This window comes from Daktulosphaira vitifoliae, unplaced genomic scaffold (genome assembly GCF_025091365.1).
Source record: "Daktulosphaira vitifoliae isolate Bord-2020 unplaced genomic scaffold, ASM2509136v1 Scaffold_5, whole genome shotgun sequence".
NCBI classification, from domain to species: domain Eukaryota; kingdom Metazoa; phylum Arthropoda; class Insecta; order Hemiptera; family Phylloxeridae; genus Daktulosphaira; species Daktulosphaira vitifoliae.
Window position 1 is genome coordinate 22,685,022 of NW_026099576.1, and position 21,445 is coordinate 22,706,466.

Below are 21,445 nucleotides of genomic sequence, written 5' to 3' on the forward strand. Positions count from 1 at the left end.
TTTCAATCATATAAATTTTATATATTTTACTTTAATAAACAAAAAAGGATTATTCCCATGTCCAAAAATAATTTTGATGTATTTTATGAAAACCTGTATCTACAGAAATAGTTCTAATAAAATGTTCACATAAGTCATATAAATATATCGAAATTAGTTCGTATTCGGAGATACGAGAATCATTTGACATTGTTTCATTAATAAAAGATGCAGTATTTTTAAATTTAATTTTCAGATCGTTCGGAGTCATAATTAAGCCTTCTGAATAACAGTGATTTTTTATTTGAAATTTAAAAGCACGTATCATATTGCTAGTATCATATCTTGCATAAATAAAACATTTAACGTAATCATCAGCTATTTTTTCAATAGGTATTCCAGGTTTGTTTACGAACATATCTCGTACTACATTATTCATTTTAAGATCAGTAACGTACTTATAAATCCAATTTCGAGTTGAAATTACATTAGAATATGAATTATAGGGTGGCCAAATATCTGATAGCTTCATTTTTTCTAAAATTGTCATCATAAAATCAAACATTTTCAATGTACCATTAATTACGCCAAAAAGACATGTTACACATTTTACATAATAATTTGGGTTTCTTTTTAATGTTTTATTTTCACATAATTCTTTAAAGATAGATAATGATGAATTGTAAATTAGAAGCACTTCAAAAAATCTGCATCTCATCATTTGTACGAAGTAATTTTTTTTAAGATGAAAATTATGATCTGTCACCGGGTCTCTAAAAACACGTGAAGCGCTTATTTTGAAATCGTCATATTGTATTTCTATGTGGTTAAATGAACTCCAACTACTCTCACTAAGTAATGTATTGAGTAACGTTATTTCAACTTCTTGATTAATATATTCGTCTGCCGGAGGTTTAAATCTGTACAAATATTAGAATAAATTGGTTAAATTAACTTATATTAGCAGATATTATTTATTTATTTATATTATGATATATTATACAGAATGATCGATTTATCATAAACCACTAAATCACACAGTTATATACAGAGTGATTCAGTTATCATGAAACACTTAATAAATCGAATAAAAAAAATAGTTTTTTTATTTGTTTCTTTTATTTTAATATTTTTCTAAATTTTTAAATCATATAGTATTTTTTTTTTTTGTTCATCCAATTATACCTTATAAAGGTATCAATATTATTTTTGCAAATTGCAATGCCATCTATTTAAAAAATGACTCGTATTTATATCTGGGCCAGACAAAGAGTACGGCCGGATAATGTTTAGTTATATAAATAGCAGCATCTACTCTTCACCTCTAGTCGATACTAAAAATTGTTAATAACTTCCGAAATACTAGTCAAAAAATTGTTATTATCAAGTTATTTTCTTAATTATATTATTATCTATTGAATAAGCTAATTAATCAGAGTTGAACATAAAAAATACTTTATAAATGAAAATTTGAGAGAAACATTGGAATAAAAGAATCAAATAAAAAAATAACTAATATTATATAATTTTTTGATTTATTAGCTATTAATAAGCTTTTAGGATCATCCCTTATAACGAATAGAGATATAATTTTAATTTTTTCAAATGACAACTCCTCCATTCTGTTATATTTCATGCGACTCCATTCAATTCTCTGTATGACTCTTCTCTAGTGATGGGCATTTTTGAATAATTTAAACTATCAAATAACTATTTGAATTGCTTTTATACAACCTAATGGTTNATTTAAACTATCAAATAACTTTTCGAATTGCTTTTATACAACCTAATGATTAATTTTAAGCATAAAATATCAAATATTTAAAAAATTATTCCAATGTACTGAGTAACTATCGTATATTTTTACTATTCAAAGTATTTCTGTATGTCTATCGAATAGTGGAGAACTGTCGAATATTATGATAATAACTATTCGATTTTTCCATCACTACTCCTTCTTATATCCAAAATAATTTGTTTTAAATATGACTGCCTCGGGTTATATCATCTTGGCTTCCCTTTATGGCCTACCCACTTCTTTCTTCTCTTCACGATAGTTATCCATATTGATATTTTTCATTTATCCTCTGATACACTTCTTCATTTATCACTCGTTTATTAATGTTTATATTTATTGCGTTTTTGGTTAGAAATTTGTTCTTTTTGAAAAACACTTTTGACTCTGTGTCAAATTCTACAATACACCCTTGTCTTATCCCTTCTTGAACATTCGCCTCTTCTTGTGCATCAAATTCTTCTTTTACTGCAGCTTTTTCATTAATACATAATTTATATATTAATCTTTTATATTTGAAATCTATACCTTTAAGTTATAAGGGATGATTCTAATATGTAATTATTATCTGATAAATCAAGAATTATATATAATTAAAATAAATCAAATATTGTATTTATTTTCAAATAATGTCATAATTTTACTTCATATCAAATCTGGTAATTGATTTTCATCTTGTATTTTAGTATGAGCATATTTAGTAGGTAGTTAAATAGCTAATACGAGTTTACTTGATTTGTTTATAAACACATCGTAATGATCAAACCGATCAGTTTGAACATAAAAATATCGGTTCGGTGAGATATGAGAAAAAAATAATAATAAAATAATTGTAAAACACTTTCTCAGCTTTAAATCAAAGCTAAAAAGGAATATTAAAAATAATTGCAGGATGGATACACTTTGACTCTTTATCTTCAATACCCGACATTGTCTATTATTATCTTATTTATTCTGTGGAGATACTTTGGATGAGTCATGTTAAATAGCTCTATTAGTTTGTGTCATATATAGATTTTCAAATTGATGACGCTAACGTTGAGAACGTATTCTTAGATTTCACTTCAATTTTGCTCTCTTTTCACATCGACTTCAATATAATAACATTTAAGGTCTCGAAGTTTTTTTACCGTCAATAAATTTTTAAGAATAGATAGCAATTTCAAAAAATGTTAAAAAAAAATCTTTACAATATTAATTAAAAAAACAACCCAGCACAGGGGGTCGCGGCACAGTGATGACGTGGCATAGTAGAATCAAATATAATGATATCTAAGAGTGATTAAAATCACTATCATCAAAAACGTTTCGATGCAAATCTGTAAATAGTGTTTAATTTTAAAAAATTGGTGAATTATTCCAAAAGCGACATGATCTGCTATTTTCTTATTTATATCCTGATTGAGATAAAGTATGTAGAATAAATGAGTTTCAAAAAGTTATAATATAATAAAGTTAAAAATGTAAAATACAAAATCGAGAATTTTCACACAAAAATAGCATTTGATAGCCATTTTCACCACAAAGACAAAATAAAGTCTGGAATTTTTTTTTTCATAATAAAAAATATTATATTAGCTTTTATTTAAGATATATATAAAAGTGTCAGACTTTCCGGAACATTTTCAAAAGTCAAGTTGAAAAAGTAAATTTTTTGTGAAAAAGTTGTCATTTTAAATCCCCCCCCTGTGGGAAGGTATAGGGTCAGATTTATAAAAAAAATATATCAAATGAAAGTTAATGATATCATGCATCTATATAAAAAAATTTTTATTAATTTGGTTATTTTTAAAAAAGTTATGGCAATTTTTGAGGGTAATGTTTTCGACTAAATACGATTTATGATCTTTTGACGTATTATTGAAAGAAATCGGTTCGGTGAGAGCTGAGAAAAAGTGGTAACAGACACAAAAAAAAAACACATCATAGTAAAACCCATACCTTCTCAGCTTCGCATCGAAGCTAAAAAGCTATTTGAGATAACACTTGTCCGCAAATTATTAGCTAGTATAATTTTTTTTTAAGATTCTATTAAAGTGTCTTTTTGAGTTATAATATCTAATAATTTTATTTTTTTTTGTTTATCGAACGAAATACTTTTGTCATAAAAAAATATTTAATAATAATAACATATAGTTTGATAAGAAGAACAAGAAACAACCCACCTTTTAAAATGCTTATTTCAATATTATTAAATTAATTCAGTTAACTGCTAAATATTTTATCTGTATAATGCATTATGAAATATTTGTCAAACTATTATAACTGAAATTCACATTGAAAAGATATTAGTTGTAATTTTGTTTTTAAATTATATGTCTTTATAAAAACGGTAAAATAAAAGACAAATATAATATTTTTTGGAGTAAAATAAAATAATTAGTTTCATTATACTTAATAGGAAATATTTTTCATACAATATTATTATGTAAAGTACTACTTTATAAAATTAATTTTCCAGGCTTTTACATTAACAAACATGTTAACAATATATTCAATATTTATATTATTAGCAACATTTTTATCATTACTCAAAATCACAATGCAGTATAGAATCACTCCTTACAATAATCTTAGAATAGAATTTAAACGGTAAATTCTGTTTTTATTATTTGTATGTTGTTTTATTATTTAACGCCACATGTTCAGATTATACATACAATTAATTTTCATCGGAAAAGTCAAAAATCTTTAAATTACATATAATTTATATAAAGTTATTTATATAAATAAAGTCGCATCTCCATCACCAGCACCCACAAACCATCACTGCACACATTTTAAAGTATATTTAATAAGATTTCTTTTATTTTATAATTATAAAATAGAAAATACTCTTATATATAGGACTCAATAAATAAGTTATACTTACTTATCAATTGTTGGATTTATCAACTGAATAAACCCAAGATCCTCATAATTATTCTTTATGGTTTCAGTGTAAAACAAATTGACCTTTTGATTCATGAATGAAATAAAATCCGGTAAATCTATCGTATGGGATGAATAATCAATTTCACATATAGTTTTGAAATCATCATTCTCATAAATATTTTGAATAAATTCATATTTCTCAAAAAAATTATTTTCAATTTTAAATACATTATCAATGAAATTTTTAACATCAAGAAATACTTGAAGATAATCATAAGAATTCTCGTCTTGTATGTTTTTAAAAACATTGTGGTTTTTTATGTGATATATGTCGTCATCTGTAGTGAACAGACAATTTTGTAACTCATCAACTTTTAGATTATTCAAGTTTAGGTCTATATAACGTATGAATGTAATAGCATTGTATAAATTCTCAAACATTTTCAATGAATCTTTTACTGTTTTTTCGAGTACTTTAGTACAATTAGAAAATTTGTCTAATATTTCGGCGTCTAAAAAGTGTTTACATACATCAACAATAATATTTAACAATTTAACGAATACTAAAAGTACTTCATTATAACTGTAGTTTAAAATATGAACAATAATATAGAAGGTAGTAAGCAAATTATCTCTGTCGAATTTTCGTGCCATTAAATCTGAAACATTTATATTTCNCGTGCCATTAAATCTGAAACATTTATATTTCCCATCGGATCAATGTTTTAGTATAAGTTTTCCATAGACTGCCATCCATTTTGAGTACACATATGATCTACTACTTCATTTAAATAATTTAAATATTTTTTTTGTTTTATTTTCGAAGAATTATTGTGTTGAACTAAAGACAAAGTTAAAATAATTAGACCAAGATTCATATCAATAAATTAATAAAAAAAACCACAGTTCAATAAAAAAAGTTGGATAATCAATTTTTTTTATTATTAACCGAAATGTTCACATGCAGAAATACAGTGTTGAGACGTGTGCAAATAAAATACTAATTTATTAAGTTTAAAGTAAAAAAATTTACAAAGTTTTTTATGTTCATTACATGACATCATCAAATGTCTGTATTTATTTTTAGGTAAAGGATAGAAATGAACGAAGTGTAGCTTATAATTATAATAAATTTTTTAATTATATATTTTTATAATTAATTGTTTTCAAATTATTATTGATTATAATTTTTAATATGTTAAAATTAATTAACTTTAATCTACTTTTTATCCCCGTTATAGTTTTTAATAAAAAAAAAAAGTGAATTTATTACCATGACTTTTAGCTCAACTTGCAAGTTTCAAATTGACATAACTAAATAGAAAAAATGGTATTGTTAAGATTAATATGCACTCAGGAAATATTATAATTACTATTTACAGTAAATTTATTAGTAAAGCTCGATTTTTTTGCATTTTTATCTAACAGATCACTTAAATAGAAATAGTAATAATTTCTAATTAACTTTTGGTGTTTAAAAAGATTCTACAATTTAAATATACAGAACTGAACATTTTTAATTAACTGTAAAAAAAATTGTATAGATAATTGAAATATTTGAAAGTCACAATCAAATTAAAAAGAATTCATACATCATAGAAAAAAACAAACTGTAGTGTTTTGGTGTTTATATTTATTACAAAATACTACAATTAAAATTTATAATAATTAATACTTTTTAATAATGAAAAATAATTTTATACGTACATAAAAAAAGAGTACAAATAAAAAGTGTCACTGGATTGACGAACAGCGCGAGAATAAAAAAAATACACGGAGTGTTATCGTACTGCAGTACATCTAAGATAAAACATATAAACATATATAAACGCATTCATTGTGACATGTTATTTAACATCTTTGTTAATCCCTACATTACCCCCTTTCCAGTGAAAACGATAATTTTACGTTAAACATACATAGTTACAAATATCAAATATAAAAATACAAATACAAATATAAAAGTGATACAATTCACAATTTACAAAAACCTTACGGGGAGGCGGATGGTTCTTCCTGACTTGGTTTGTTTTGTTTGTATTATTGTTGGTCTTGTAGTTGTATTTCTCTGGTTGTGCTGGTTCGTTGTTATTGATAGATTTGTGTTATTATCTTCATTTTCGTTGAAACATGGCTTCAGTCTGTCTATTGATATGATACATTCTTTTTGCCTAATTAATAATTTAAAGGTTTTTTCGTATCGTTGAACAATTTTGTACGGCCCTTCATATGGTTGTTCTAGCGGTTTCTTGACCCGGTCGACCCGAACGAAAACGTGTGAACAGGATGCTAGATCTTTATATATAAAAACTTTTTTACTTCCGTGGTTTGAAGTTGACACTGGGCGTATGGTTTCCATTGTTTTCTTTAGTGTTTCAGCAAAGGAACAAGGGTCTGTCGCCACTGATGACTGCATAAAAAACTCATTAGGTAATCTAATCGTACTTCCAAATACAATTTCTGCAGGTGTTAAACCTAGATCTTCTTTAATCACTGATCTAAGGCCCATAAGAACTGAGGGGAGTACATCTGTCCAGTGCTCAGTTTCGTAACACTTTATTGCCGTTTTAAGTGATCGGTGGAATCGTTCAACTAAACCATTGGCTGGTGGATGATATGCTGATGTACGTATTCTTCTAAACCCTAAAATTTGCGTTACTGCGGTGAACAGAGTAGACTCAAATTGCCGTCCTTGATCTGTTGTCAATCTCTCCATAACTCCATATCGAGCTATCCAGCCTTCAAATAACGTACGAGCTATGGTTTCAGCCGAAATATCCTGAATTGGAAAAACTTCTGGCCATCTAGAAAATCTGTCTATAGCGGTTAAACAGTAAGTACAACCACGTGACATGACCATAGGACCGATTATATCGATGTGTACATGCGAAAAACGATCACTCGGCACATTAAAAATACCACACGGACTTATAACATGTCGCGTTATTTTTGACTTTTGACACGCTAAACACGCACGAGTCCATTTCGCACAATCACTGTTCATCGACGGCCACACGAAACGACTACTCACTAATTTTATTGTTGACCGTATACCTGGGTGAGCGAGATTATGTAGACAATTGAACACATTGCGGCGAAATTGTTTGGTAAGATACGGTCGTTGTCTACCATTAGAAGTGTCGCAGTAAATATTTGTGTTCGTAGTGGGCATATTTACGAGCTCTAGTTTTATCGATAATTCCGGTTTTGACAATAACGACAATAGTTCTGCGTCTGCTAACTGGTCGTAAGCTAACTTGTCATAATCTAGCGGTGGCGGTGCATTTATAGTTTCTATTCTCGATAACGCATCGGCCACTGTATTCTGTGTACCTGTTACGTGCCGTATTGATGTTGTAAACTGACTAATAAAATCAAGTTGTCGTGCACGTCGAGGTGGTAATTTATCTGAGTGTTGTGTGAATGCGTATACTAACGGCTTATGGTCCGTAATTATTTCAAATTCACGGGCTTCCAGCATATAGCGAAAATGCTTAATGGCTTCATATACCGCAAGAAGTTCACGATCGTATGCACAGTATTTTTTTTGTGTTTGGTCAAGTTTGCGAGAGAAAAAAGCAAGTGGTTGCCAAACGCCGTTTTTAAATTGTTCTATTACTGCGCCTATCGCCATATCTGACGCGTCACATCGTAATTGAATATTCGCGGCCGGATCTAGATACGATAATGTTGTGGCTCGCTTTAAGTCTTCTTTAGTTTTCTCGAACGCTCCCGTTGATTGATCGGTCCATACAATTGGTGTTTTGTCGTTTTTTTTGCTGTTTTTAAGATAATCGTGAAGAATAGCTTGTGTACTTGCTGCGTTTGGGATACAACGGCGGTAAAAATTGCACATAGCCAAAAAACGTCGAAGCTCTTGTACATTATTCGGCCGTGGATATTTGTCTATCGCTTCCAGTTTTTCAGGATTTGGTCTAAGACCGTTACCCGATATGATGTATCCTAAAAATAGTACCTCTTCTTTTCCAAATATACATTTATTCGTATTTATCACAATGCCGTACTCACTGAGTCGTTGTAATACACGTTCGAGGTGACTCAAATGCTCTTGTGTTGAAGACGATGCAATTAAAATATCGTCCAAATACACTTCACAAAAATCTAAGTCTTTTAAAACACCGTGTATGAAACGCTGAAATGTTTGAGCTGCATTTTTAAAACCGTATCCCATCCGAACAAACTCAAATAACCCAAAAGGTGTTGTAATAGCTGTTTTTGGAATATCGGACGGTTCTATTGGTATATGGTTAAAAGCTTTAACCAAATCGATTTTTGAAAAAATACTTTTATTTTGCAATCGCTGTGTGATGTCTTGAATGTGTGGAATGGGGTATCTGTCCGGTAATGTGACTGCGTTTAACCTACGGTAGTCGCCGCACGGTCTCCATTCACCGTTCTTCTTTTTTACTAGTTGTAATGGGCTGACCCACGGACTATTTGAAGGTCGGCATATGCCCTGTTCTACTAAATAAGCAAATTTTTTTTTTGCGATCTCTAGTCGATCCGGAGGAAGGCGTCTTGGTTTAGCGAAGAGTGGTGGTCCTTTAGTGATGATATGATGTGTAACGTTATGTTTACAATCCATTGGGATCATGTTTGTTCTTAATACTTGCGGAAATTTTTTTAGTAACTTAATGTACGCTGAATCGTCTTTAAAAGCGAAGATGCCCGAGGATATCGTCTTTTTAACTTTTCCGGCGGTGGCTAAATTGGTATTTTCATCAATTAGGCGTTTACTTCTTAAGTCCACTAATAAGCCGAAGTAGTGGAGAAAGTCAGCACCTATAATTGGTTTACTGACTGCTGCGACAATAAATTTCCATTTAAAAACACGTCTTAAACCTAAATTTACAGCAATTAATTTGTCACCGTATGTTTTTATTATTGACCCGTTGGCTGCGAATAAAGTAGGGTTACCATCTTTTATTTTATTGCGTTTCTGCTTAGGATCTGCTGGCCAAACCGAAAAGTCCGCACCAGTATCAATTAAGTATTGAGTTTTTGTTATTTTATCAACAATAAATAGACGACGAGATTGAAACTCACTACCGTCGGTCGTCTCGACAGTAGATCGTTTATAGTTTTCCGACGTGTGCTGGTATTTACACGGTGGTTTGCATTTAGTAGCCTTATCTTTGAATCGGTAATGATAATAACATGTATCATATCGTGGTCGTGAATTGTCTCGGCGCATAGGTGATTTTGAGTGACGCCTATTGTAGCTACGAGAGTTGCTGTTGCTAAGTCGCTCTACTGCTTGTGCGAGTGCTGCGATCTGGTGTTCCAATTTTCTTATTGTCGTTGCATCGTCAGCTTGTTCATGTGACTGACGGTTTGTGACCTTGTCACTAATGTTGGCAATGGAAAAACAATCATTTCGGCTGTCCGATACTTCGATAATTTTATCTGCCATCGAAGCTAAGTTATCCAACTTGTCGTTGCTAGCTGAAATGATAGTTTTTACCTGATGTGGTAACCTTTGTATCCATAGTATTTTGAGTATTTCATCAGTTACTTTTCCATTAGCTAGTTGACGCATTTCTGAAAGAAAATGGGATGGTTTCCGATCACCGAGTTCGACTTCGGTCAGTAATTTTTTAAGCCGACATTGTTCAGATTCGGAAAATCTTTCGATGAGCCGGGTTTTTAATGCTTCGTACATTTTCGTTTCTGGTGGATTGAGTATTATGTCACTAACTTGAGCAAGAATTTCACTTTCCATAGAAGAAACAACATGATGAAATTTACTTGCGTCAGCTGTAATTCTGGTTGTATAAAAAACGGATTCAATTTGTTTGAACCAAAGTTCTGGGTTGGTACGCCAGAAAGTTGGGATTTTAAACGCTCGCGTTGAATTCATATTGGGCTCGCCGTATTCGATATGGTCTCGGCCATCATTACCGGTCGCGTCGTCACGCACACTTACTATCGTACTATCGGATTTGTTGTTCATTTTAGAGGTCACCAATTTGTAGTGTTTTGGTGTTTATATTTATTACAAAATACTACAATTAAAATTTATAATAATTAATACTTTTTAATAATGAAAAATAATTTTATACGTACATAAAAAAAGAGTACAAATAAAAAGTGTCACTGGATTGACGAACAGCGCGAGAATAAAAAAAATACACGGAGTGTTATCGTACTGCAGTACATCTAAGATAAAACATATAAACATATATAAACGCATTCATTGTGACATGTTATTTAACATCTTTGTTAATCCCTACAAAACTATAAATTGTTACTGTTGATATGAAAATTCAAAATACATACGTGATCTCATTAAAATATAATATCACTAGCTTTTCTTTTAATATAGCATACTAAATAAAAATAATAATATTGTTATTAGAATGTTGCGCTGGGTTATGTAGGTTTTCCTGTCATCTACGATACAGGCAATAGCTTTTAGATGGGACGTTAAATATGATTAATAATAAAAATATACAATAATGTTAATGTTATGAAATGATCATATAAAGTTTCATTTAAAACTGCTGAATACCACAAACAAAATTTCGTCTTGGAAGTATTATACATAATAAAAATTTTCACTACCAACCCCAAACGAAGAAATATTCACCATGTAATTATTTTTGATAGAGGGGATATGATACCCCTACTCTTGTAATTATGCCAGTGCAAATAAGTATAATATTTACATTGTAGATTTTAATTGAGTCGCTACAGAAGTCATTACCATAAACATTCAATAATAATGTAATGTGTTATATCACATCATTTTTCAATAAAATATAATGATTCTTAAAAAACCCAGCACAGTTGGGTCGCGGCACAGTGGAGACATGGCATAGTTGGGTCAAATATAATGTTATCTGTGAGTGATTAATATCACTATCATAAAAAACGCTTTGATGCAAATCAGTAAATAGTGTTTAATTTAAAAAAAATGGTGAATTATTCCAAAAGCGACATGATCTGCTATTTTCTTATTTATATCCTGATTGAGATAAAGTATGTAGAATAAATGAGGTATAAAAATATTATTTCTCATAAAAAAATTGTATTGATCCATACATTTTTCAAAAAGTTATAGTATAATATAGTTAAAAATGTAAAATTCAAAATTGAGAAATTTCACACAAAAATAGCATATGATAGCCATTTTCACCGTGAAGACAAAATAAAGTCCGAAATTTTTTTTTTTCCATAATAAAGAATATTATATTAGCTTTAATTTAAGATATATATAAAAGTGTCAGAAATTCCGGTACACATTCAAAAGTCAAGTTAATTTTTTGTGTAAAAGTTTCCATTTTAAATTCCCCCTTGTGTGTAGGTAAAGGGTCAAATTTATAAAAAAAAAATACCAAATGAAAGTTAACGATATCATGCATCTATAAAAAAAAAAAAATATATTGATTTGTTCATTTTTGAAAATGTTATGGCAGTTTTGAGTAAAAAAAATGAAAAAATTTCAAAAATTAGCGATTTTTAAATTTATAATTTCTTTGGAGATTTTCCCTATTTACGGGGAACAAGGGAAATTTTTTCAATTTTTGAGGGTAATGTCTTCGACTAGATACGATTTGTGATCTTTTGACGTATCGTTGAAAGAAATCGATCTGGTAAGAGCTGAGAAAAAGTGGTAACAGGCACAAAAAAAAAAAAAACACATCATAGTATAACCAATACCTTCTCAGCTTCGTATCGAAGCTAAAACTGAAAACACGCTTTTAAATCATATCGAATCAAAAAGTTAAAAATAATTCTAAAAATAAGCTTAAAACAATAATGAATGAAAAATACTAGTATTATTGTGAAAAAAAGCGTGGGAGCTTTCGTATATTTATTTCTCGTATATTGAGCGCCTGAGAAATTAAAATTTTTTTTTTATTTCATTTGCATTTCTCTTTCTAAAAAATAAACTTTTCCATCTAATAGTTGATTGGTTGATTATTAACTTTGATACGTTATTACCTAATGCATCTGCTGTAAAAATAATTAAATGCACAGCATTGCGGTAAGAAAGCTTGCATTGAATTATTGCAGCAAGTAACTTATGAGTCATAAAAGCTAAAACTACTATAGCTATAGAACCTCGTGTTTTCGAAGAATATAATTAACCAGATAAACCATCTTCTGTTTTACATTCCGGGAAACTAGAAAATTTTAACTCAACAACATTAGTAGTATATAAATGGTGGGTACGGGCTCTCAAAGGTGCCGACTAATTACGTCATCCATTGTTCTCGGGGAAATGTGCAATGGGTGCACAGGTGAGATGCATTCTGTCATGGTGACGTCACACCTCACCTACCGTCACTCCCCCGGCCACGGCGCATGTGGGAACTGCATCCAGGTGCAGCTCGTGACGTCATCCTCCTAGTTGACGACGTCACATCATTGAACCCTGACCAAAGGGGTAAGCCGCTGTGACATTATACCTAAACCTACTACAGCTCGTTACACACACACACACACACACACAATTCCTATGACGTCACGCTAACGTAACTCTGTGCTATGATAATGTGAGCCGCCCTATCACGTCGTGCGCAATGACGCTTGTGACCGACAGGTGCGAACGCGCCCTAACTCCATCGTCGGATCCACACGTGTCCTAACAAGTTTTAACATGTTTATTTTTTTTTTATCACACTAATGTATTTATTGTTGAATCATGATGATTCATCATAACATTCCCTTGTTGTTGACGTCGTATACGACCGTTAGAAATCTCTCTATCTAGTGATAGTGTAGTTTCATCAGTAGTATTGTTCTACGACGCTTACGAGATGGATCTCTTGGAACGAATTAACATCGAGCTAGATACGTTTGTCGACAGCAACCCCACAGTAGAAGTTTATCATCGACTGGTCGAGTTACGCGGAAAATATTTCCAATTGCTGGTATTGGCCGACAAATGTGGACGTCAGAGCGCCAATTGGCATTATGTCGGGTGTTTTTGGTCACCGAATTCGAACAAAATACGAATCAATGGACCACCAAATTGTATGTGTACGATTGTGAGATGCCTGTACATAAAGTTATTCGAACGTCTTCAGAACATCAAATATGAATTTATGGTTAATGGTATGGTACAGCAAATTGACGATCAGTTTATCTAAGTAAATACAAATCTAAATGTCAATAAAAAAATTAATAGTTTATTGTCGTTATTTATTATTACATTATGTCATTTATATACAAAAGTATCACTTAAAATAAAAGTATATATTATATGCAGATTTTTTTTAATTTTATTTTGTATCCTACTGATTTTTATATTTACAATTTGCGCACTTCTCCGGTGAATGCATTGTATTCCATTTGACAGTCGCGTATGATGACGCAGTACAGCGAAGTTTTAGTTGGAAATTGCTCTGCATATTCAAAGTCAATACGTAGATCCACTGTGGACGACTTGACGGTATCGTTTTGTTTTGAACAATCTATGACGAATATAGGTCCGATTTTTTTGTAGCTGATTCGATCCAAAAAAGGGTATGGGTTCATCTCTCGATAGTACATTGATTGAAATTGTGCGTACGAATTATAAAATATCGAGAATTTGCCTTTGTCGAAATCTGCATTTTGGTTTTCGTACAGGTACTCCTCAGCGTTCAAGTATGCCTTGATGTTACGCAGGAAACAATGATTAAATTCACCGTGTACCCGTTTATTGGCATCTGTGACCATGGCTACGAGTAAGTACCTAGGTTTTTCAACACCCGAGAACGTACGCATTGGCCATGTATGAGTGGTGGTATGTGGTACAAGGGGGTATACAGCAGTGTCCCAATGTTGAAACTCTAACGGTAACCATTTCTTGCTGTCGAGTATGCGCAACAGACCCAATTCCCTTTTAACATTTGGTTCAAAGTATTTCACGACCCATTTAATTTTTGTGATATTCACTTTGGTTTGTCTAATCAACGCAATATTTTCTGCGGTTAACACCGAAGCTTTTTCTGCTTCGTCTTTTGCCGGTACCAATGTTACGGCGCAGTGGTCGGCATTTGATCGGATGAGTATGAGTGTTTGCTTACAGTTGATCAGTGTACGCCGATACCGTTCGAAAAATCCCATACACATTGACAACGGACAATGAGCTACAAATTCGGAATGGTCCATAAAGTTTCCATCATCGTATAGTTTATTCACGTTTTTCCACCTGGCTGGGTGTAACCGTACGATANTTTCCACCCGGCTGGATGTAACCGTACGACATCGTTGGGCGTGAACGAACAATATCCTTTCATAGTCGTAGTCACACCAACGTTTTTTACCTTATCAATTTCTTTATTGTTGATCTCAAAACGAATTTCATCGAAAAGATTTATCATACAGTTTTGATTCATTACAATGTTACCAACTGCTCCTGTGGGTTTTGCAATATTCCCCTTTATTTGCAAGTAACTTTTACACGGTATGGTGAATTTTTCTTTGTTGCGCAACTCAATGCGAATCTCATCGTTGTTTCCGTACGAGTTGTTGTAGCTTTGGTGTTCCAGGTAATATTCTCGTTTCACGTTATCGTCTTGAGAGGATTTTTCCAAAACTTGTAGATACTCTGTCATTGTTGACGACGCGGCAGCCCAGTGATTTTAGATATGCGATATTATCTTTCGTAAGTTTCCTCGGCGTCACACGGTATGTTCGATTCGCAGTCCAAGACCGTTTGATGGAACCACCACCGTAACGTATCGACTTGGGCTTCACTGTTGTTGATGATGATGATATGGTCGTACGATTGTTGTTAAAAATCAACGGCATGTTACAACCATTCGCTACCTGGTGTGTTCAGAAAGTGAGAGATGTATCTATTTATGTCTAATGTGCAAGCGTACGGATAATTCTTCGTCTTTGAGATTTATTTGGTATCCTTCTTGATTACATAGAACGATTCGTACCGTATCCAACACATTTGTGTTCAATGGGTAGTAAACAATTTGCCTGGGAACTTCTATAATGCGGTAGCCTGGTGGCACGCTGGGAGAAAACTCATGTAAGGTGTGTGATTGTTTTCCATTGTGGTACGAACCCACAATAATATTACAATCCACTCGAATAGACGTAATCGGTGTTATTGTCACTGGATAATCCGATACATGAGTCTTACGTGGTTCCAAATACCGAGGATTGAAACCAAATAAACGGCAAAATGATCTTTCATGTGAGAAATCGATGGGATGTTCACACATTATTTCGCAATGCATCGTCACGTGGTTCACTACGATTTTGAACGACGAGGTCACTTTTCTATCTTTAAATTTTTCAACGATTGTATATTCAAAGGAAATTTTCTCGTACTGACTGGCAATATATTTGCTCAAGTCTTCCAATTCGTACGTACCAACGTGCAGTGTTACTTTCAGCAAGGGTTCCTGACCGGGCAATCCAAAAACGTTTATATTGTTAGTTTCATCAATGTTTGGCATTATGTTCTAAGTGTGTAACAGCCCAATTTCATAGTTATCGTCAACGTCAATGTGTGGATGAAATCGGCATTCAATTTGTGATCCCCTACCTGTCACGGTTGGGTTCCAAGTGTGTAAGCTCANGGCATTATGTTCTAAGTGTGTAACAGCCCAATTTCATAGTTATCGTCAACGTCAATGTGTGGATGAAATCGGCATTCAATTTGTGATCCCCTACCTGTCACGGTTATCGATGACGGTTTTGTGTTGGATAACATTTTTTTTGTTCTATAAGAAATTTTAAACACAAGTGTCCACAATTCGTTTCGTCGAAAGTCTGATAGTTTCTGTAGTTGTATGTAATTTTACAGCCGTTAAAATACCGTAACACTTCCAATGGCGGCGGTAAATTACCAAAACTATCAAAGTACGTAACGTGCTTACCACGTTTACTGTATGCTACGCAATGTGTTCCGCTGTTGCTCGAAACGTCCAGATTAATCACGCCCATTTCATTTGTATGTGGTTGTGTACGTGGTAATGTATCACGACAAAATACACCACAAAATACACGTGGATCGAGCACATGACGAGCAAAATGCTCTATTTCATTATCGTATAATGCACGATTGGGTAGCAGCGGAATTAGTTTTTTTTCACTCTCTGTTTTGAACGACGTTTTTGTGGTTTCCTCTTCTCGATCCGGTAACCGGGGATACGTAAGGACGAATGTATAGTCCTTTATCCACGTTAACACCAGTACGTCCATTGCGAATGAATTCACTTGCAACCTTTACTACGTTTGCAGCTCCGCCAGCTAGTGCTCTAGTGCTGACAAACCGGCAAAAATTGGAATTAACGGCAACACTCCTCCGCTTTTCGGGATGTTTAGTATGCGAGGTACACTCATCGGACTCTTCTTGATGATCACACGTCTAGCAGCAAACAAAGCTTTTCGTGCAGCATTTTTCAACGATGTCGGAGACGCCGTCACTTTTTTATTATTATTTTTTTTTAATCCCACACCGAGTTTGCGTTCAATTTCATTGCGTTTGTCACACCCCAAGCTACGGCTCGTTCTGATAATTTTGCGTCCTTTGAACNTTTTTTTTAATCCCATACCGAGTTTGCGTTTCAATTTCATTGCGTTTGTCACACCCCAAGCTACGGCTCGTTCTGATAATTTTGCGTCCTTTGAACGCACTCGATCCCACGCACGGTGTTCTAGAATTTCATCGGCTCGATGCCGATCCCCGAGAGAATTACTTTTGGAATACGCGATATCGCGATCACGGCATGCTGCATCCAATGGATTGATACCACAGTCTCCACGTGCTAAACGTTTCTGTAATTTAGTTCCAGGACCGGCAAACTGGTAACCGGGCACGTGGGCTTCAAAAGCAATCTTGTTTATAACTGAATTGACAATACCGAATCCCCGTTTCCGATGTCGACGTCGTTGTAGCGTTTTCATTGTACTTCTAACGTCCTAGTTCACACTTACAATATTATATATATATATATATATAATATCGTAAGTGTGATGAAAAAATAACGCTATCTCTTGCCCTACGCAATCGAGGTCAATAAGTTACCAGCANCTACGTAATCGAGGTCAATACGTTACGAGGAACAACAAAGTTTTTTATTATAATAATAATAATACACAGAAAATGATGGGTAAATGACGACGTGCGATGCGTTTTGAAAAACAGACAGAAACTCTGCCCGTGGTCAATTTTGACGAACATGTCGCTACCAATGTACAGTACAGTAAACACGGGAAGTTATTACCAAACAGTGTACGTTGTCTGGTTTGTGGTCCGTCAAACTGTGGTAAAACCAATTTAATGTTCGCGCTGTTGATCGACTTGAACTGATTGAAATTCGAAAACGTTTACATTTACTCGAAATCTTTGGAGCAGTCGAAATATCAACTGTTTATTGGAATATTGGAAGATGTTGAAGGGATACGTGTGTTCACATTTGCGAACGGTGATGAAGTTCCACCAGTGGACACTGTTCTGCCAAATTCAGTGTTTATTTTCGACGACGTGGTTATGGAAAAACAAAACGTAATGTGCGATTATTTTGCGCATACGTCATGCATACGACGAATACGTGTGTTGTGATATGAAATTTAACGAGTTTAAAGAGTTTTCAATCAGTGTTGGAAAAACGATAAATACGGGTTCGCAGTGATATGTATGGATTTTGATCGTGATAGTGGTCGATACAGGTACAGGTTTGACACGTACGTTACAATATGAACACCGCCGCCGACAAGGAACGATATTCGATGGAACTATTGGATCAAGCCCGGGACAACGTCAGACGAAAATATGCAGAATTACGTCGTGGTGAGTCAGAGTCGTTGACTCACAATCAGAAAAAACTAGCACCAATAATAGAACCATTGAATAGGATTTCCAATGTTGTTAATGTGCAGCAGCAGCAGCATCATCAGAAACAATCGCAAGAAAATAGCTATTCAAAGTTATATTTTTCACATCTTATAGAACAGTAGACAAAAAATCCATTGAGAGATAAACAATACGGTCCTAGAATGCATATGGACGGTAAACTGAGCATGGGTAATGCAAACGATATAGCTGTAGACAGTGACTCTATTCGTGTAAATGGAACAAAACACCCATTGACAATTGGACTAGTGAATTTGTTGTTTTCGAAAAACCCCGTTGCGTTCACCGACGAAGATTTGGAAAAGTACAAAACAATATTGGAGGAAACCGGAGCTCATCTAAAAAAAAATATGGCATTGAAAAAGGGAGGTGTTAAATACAATGAAGTTATCGAGCCAATGTTCAGCAGCGTAGGATTGGGACTACAGCTGAGAGTCGGTGAAAAAAAAGATTACTTATACTGGGACGATCCCAATGAACTTGTCGAACGTTTGAAGCTGTTCATATCGACTCAGTCGGCTGGCAACACTGGAGTGTCACCCGAGATTGTTTCCATACTAGAAGAACTTTACGAAGCCAGGTACATTGCCGACATACCGTCTACATTATGAAACCGAAAATTGCGTACGAACTACATCGACCGACCCGGAGAACGTACACTCAAACACGGTTAAACATCAAAGGACTCGATGACATATGGCACGTAGAAATGGGCGCGTACGCAGATCGTGGTCACCGATACATTTTAACGTGCGTGGATGGGTTTTTAAAGTACGCGTGGACCGTACCGTTAAAGAGTTGATACGATCACATTTGCATGTGTCCATATCTCTGTCTCCCATAACATCGTTGTACCGTTTAATATATATATAATTAACACAGTGACATACAACAATACTAACAGGAGGGCGGACTGCACACATAAACACTTCTTGCAATTTACGGCCAATGTGCCACAATAAGATATCCCTATCGACAGTTGACATTTTACCATCTTCGCGATCACTATTTTTGCCTGATAATTAACTTAACTTCACTACCCCGTATATTATAGNCTAGCCAGCTATCCCCCGTTGGTCCCTTAGAATACTGTCGACGGGCATTTAGGCTAAACCCCTAAATAGCGACGTAACAAAAAAAAAACGGCCCTGAACGTGACCACAGCAATGTCGGGTATTCTCGAACAGGGTCGTCATCCAAAGCTGATGCAAACCGACCGTGGTACAGAGTTCTATAACCGACATTTCCAAGCGTTGATGGACCGTTACGGGATCAATCATTATTCAACATTTACCACGATGAAAGCGTATCTTGTGGAACGCTTCAATCGCACGCTGAAGACGGTCATGTGGCGTGATTTCACTACGCGTGGGTCGTACAAATGGGTATTCAGGTTGCCTGCACTGGTCTACGATTACAATAACAATCACGTGCACACAACAATCGGCATGACACCCGCACAAGCCGTTCGGAATCCCAGTGCAGTACGCATTAAATTACGAAAAATACCCGATAATTTACCGATCAAGTTTCGAGTGGGCGACAAAGTGAGAATAAGCAAAACGGAATCCGTGTATGACAAGGGCTATTTGCCCAACTGGAGCACCGAGTTGTTCACAGTGATTAAGGTCAAACGAATAGTACCGCCAACATATTATCTGGAAGATTACCAGGGGAACCCCATTCAAGGTGTATTTTACACCGAAGAGTTGAGCAGGACCCAGTATCCGGACACGTATTTAGTGGAACGGGTGTTACGCACACGCGGAGACCAGTGCTACGTTAAGCGGTTGGGTTTTGGCCCGGAACACAACTCATGGATACCGAAAGCATATTTCTCACGGCAATGATTGTCGACATTCAGGGCCTGGTGGCTGCCGCCGACCATTCGTTCTTGGTAAAAGAAATGACCGTCATAGACCTGGAGTCCATGTCTATGGCCCACTGGGTGTTCAAACATCCAAACATCATCAAGGACGATGTGAAAACCACTTACTGGCTAAAAAAAGTACCATCACGGCTTAGACACGAACATTGGCGACGTCGAATACACTGAAATACCGAAAATAATGTCGTTGTTACGGTGCGATACTATCTACGTGAAAGGCGTGCAGAAAAAACAAGTGTTACAAAAATATTTACCCGGACAGAGGGTAGTCGAAATAGAAGAAAACTGTCCACCACTGCGGAAATTATGTGTGGAATTTCAACCACGTTGTATTCGTCACATAAATAATCATGAAATGTGTAGCTTGTATAAAGCAATGTGTTTGAAACAATGGTTAACGGATAATTTGTAATTGTTTTATTTACATATTGTTATAAAAAAATTGGTTAAAAAATTACAAAAAATGTATCGATTTATTTTATTAAATATAACTAATGTACACTTTGAGTTTAATTTGTTTCTTCGTCATCATTGTAGTCGTCGTCATCGACTAGAGAATAATGCCCCTACGCTTTTGTATACACGTCCTTGTACTCTCCTTCGTCACCGATTAAAGCCCGCTTATCGTAGTTGTTGTTGTTGACCAACGCGAGTTTATTAATTTCAACCGTCGAAACACTATGGTGTTTCGTGCGTATTACGGACATTTTCCTACGGGTTTGCTTGAGTTTACCACGTAAGCAATTCAAATAGTCAACCATTTTGTTTCACCACACCCATGCTCATGCCTTTCAATCGCTTCACCTCGTCCGTTTGCCACGTAACCAACAACCTGTCGTAATTATTGTATGACTATTGAAAAAGCGTACACTTTGGGTAACAATGCGAATATTTCTTGCATATGCTTACCCTTGCATTCATCAGTAAACGTGACCGGTTGTTTTTTTCGTCGATCGGTGTAACAAGGGTGATCGATCGGGTAATTCGACATGTTGAAATATTCGAGTAAGTACTTTTTCAAATCATCGTGGAAACAGTTGGTCGTTATCAGGTAAATGAAACTATCGGTGTCCAT

At 34.1% G+C, this 21,445-nt stretch overlaps 2 protein-coding genes across 2 annotated transcripts; both read right to left on the reverse strand.

The window, feature by feature from the left end:
* On the reverse strand, positions 1-5,321 carry LOC126908662 (uncharacterized). Its single transcript, XM_050690936.1, has 2 exons — positions 4,647-5,321; positions 1-899 (listed from the first exon to the last, which is right to left on the reverse strand). The coding sequence occupies exons 1-2, from the start codon at positions 5,300-5,302 to the stop codon at positions 50-52; spliced, it is 1,506 nt and encodes a 501-aa protein (XP_050546893.1). The 5' UTR covers positions 5,303-5,321; the 3' UTR covers positions 1-49.
* An 8,606-nt stretch (positions 5,322-13,927) lies between these two features.
* Positions 13,928-14,773, reverse strand: LOC126908236 (uncharacterized). The gene has a single exon (XM_050690149.1). It carries the CDS (start codon positions 14,771-14,773, stop codon positions 13,928-13,930), a length of 846 nt encoding a protein of 281 aa, XP_050546106.1.
* Between the last annotated feature and the right edge of the window lie 6,672 nt (positions 14,774-21,445).

What these genes read in the sequence shown, in the direction of transcription:
- LOC126908662 (XM_050690936.1), bottom strand. Translation starts at nt 5,302, where the DNA reads ATGGCACGAAAATTCGACAGAGATAATTTGCTTACTACCTTCTATATT. An exon ending in ATAAATCCAACAATTGATAA is followed by an intron (nt 900 to 4,646) that starts GTAAGTATAACT and finishes ATATTTGTACAG; the next exon opens with ATTTAAACCTCCGGCAGACG.
- LOC126908236 (XM_050690149.1), bottom strand. Translation starts at nt 14,773, where the DNA reads ATGGACCATTCCGAATTTGTAGCTCATTGTCCGTTGTCAATGTGTATG.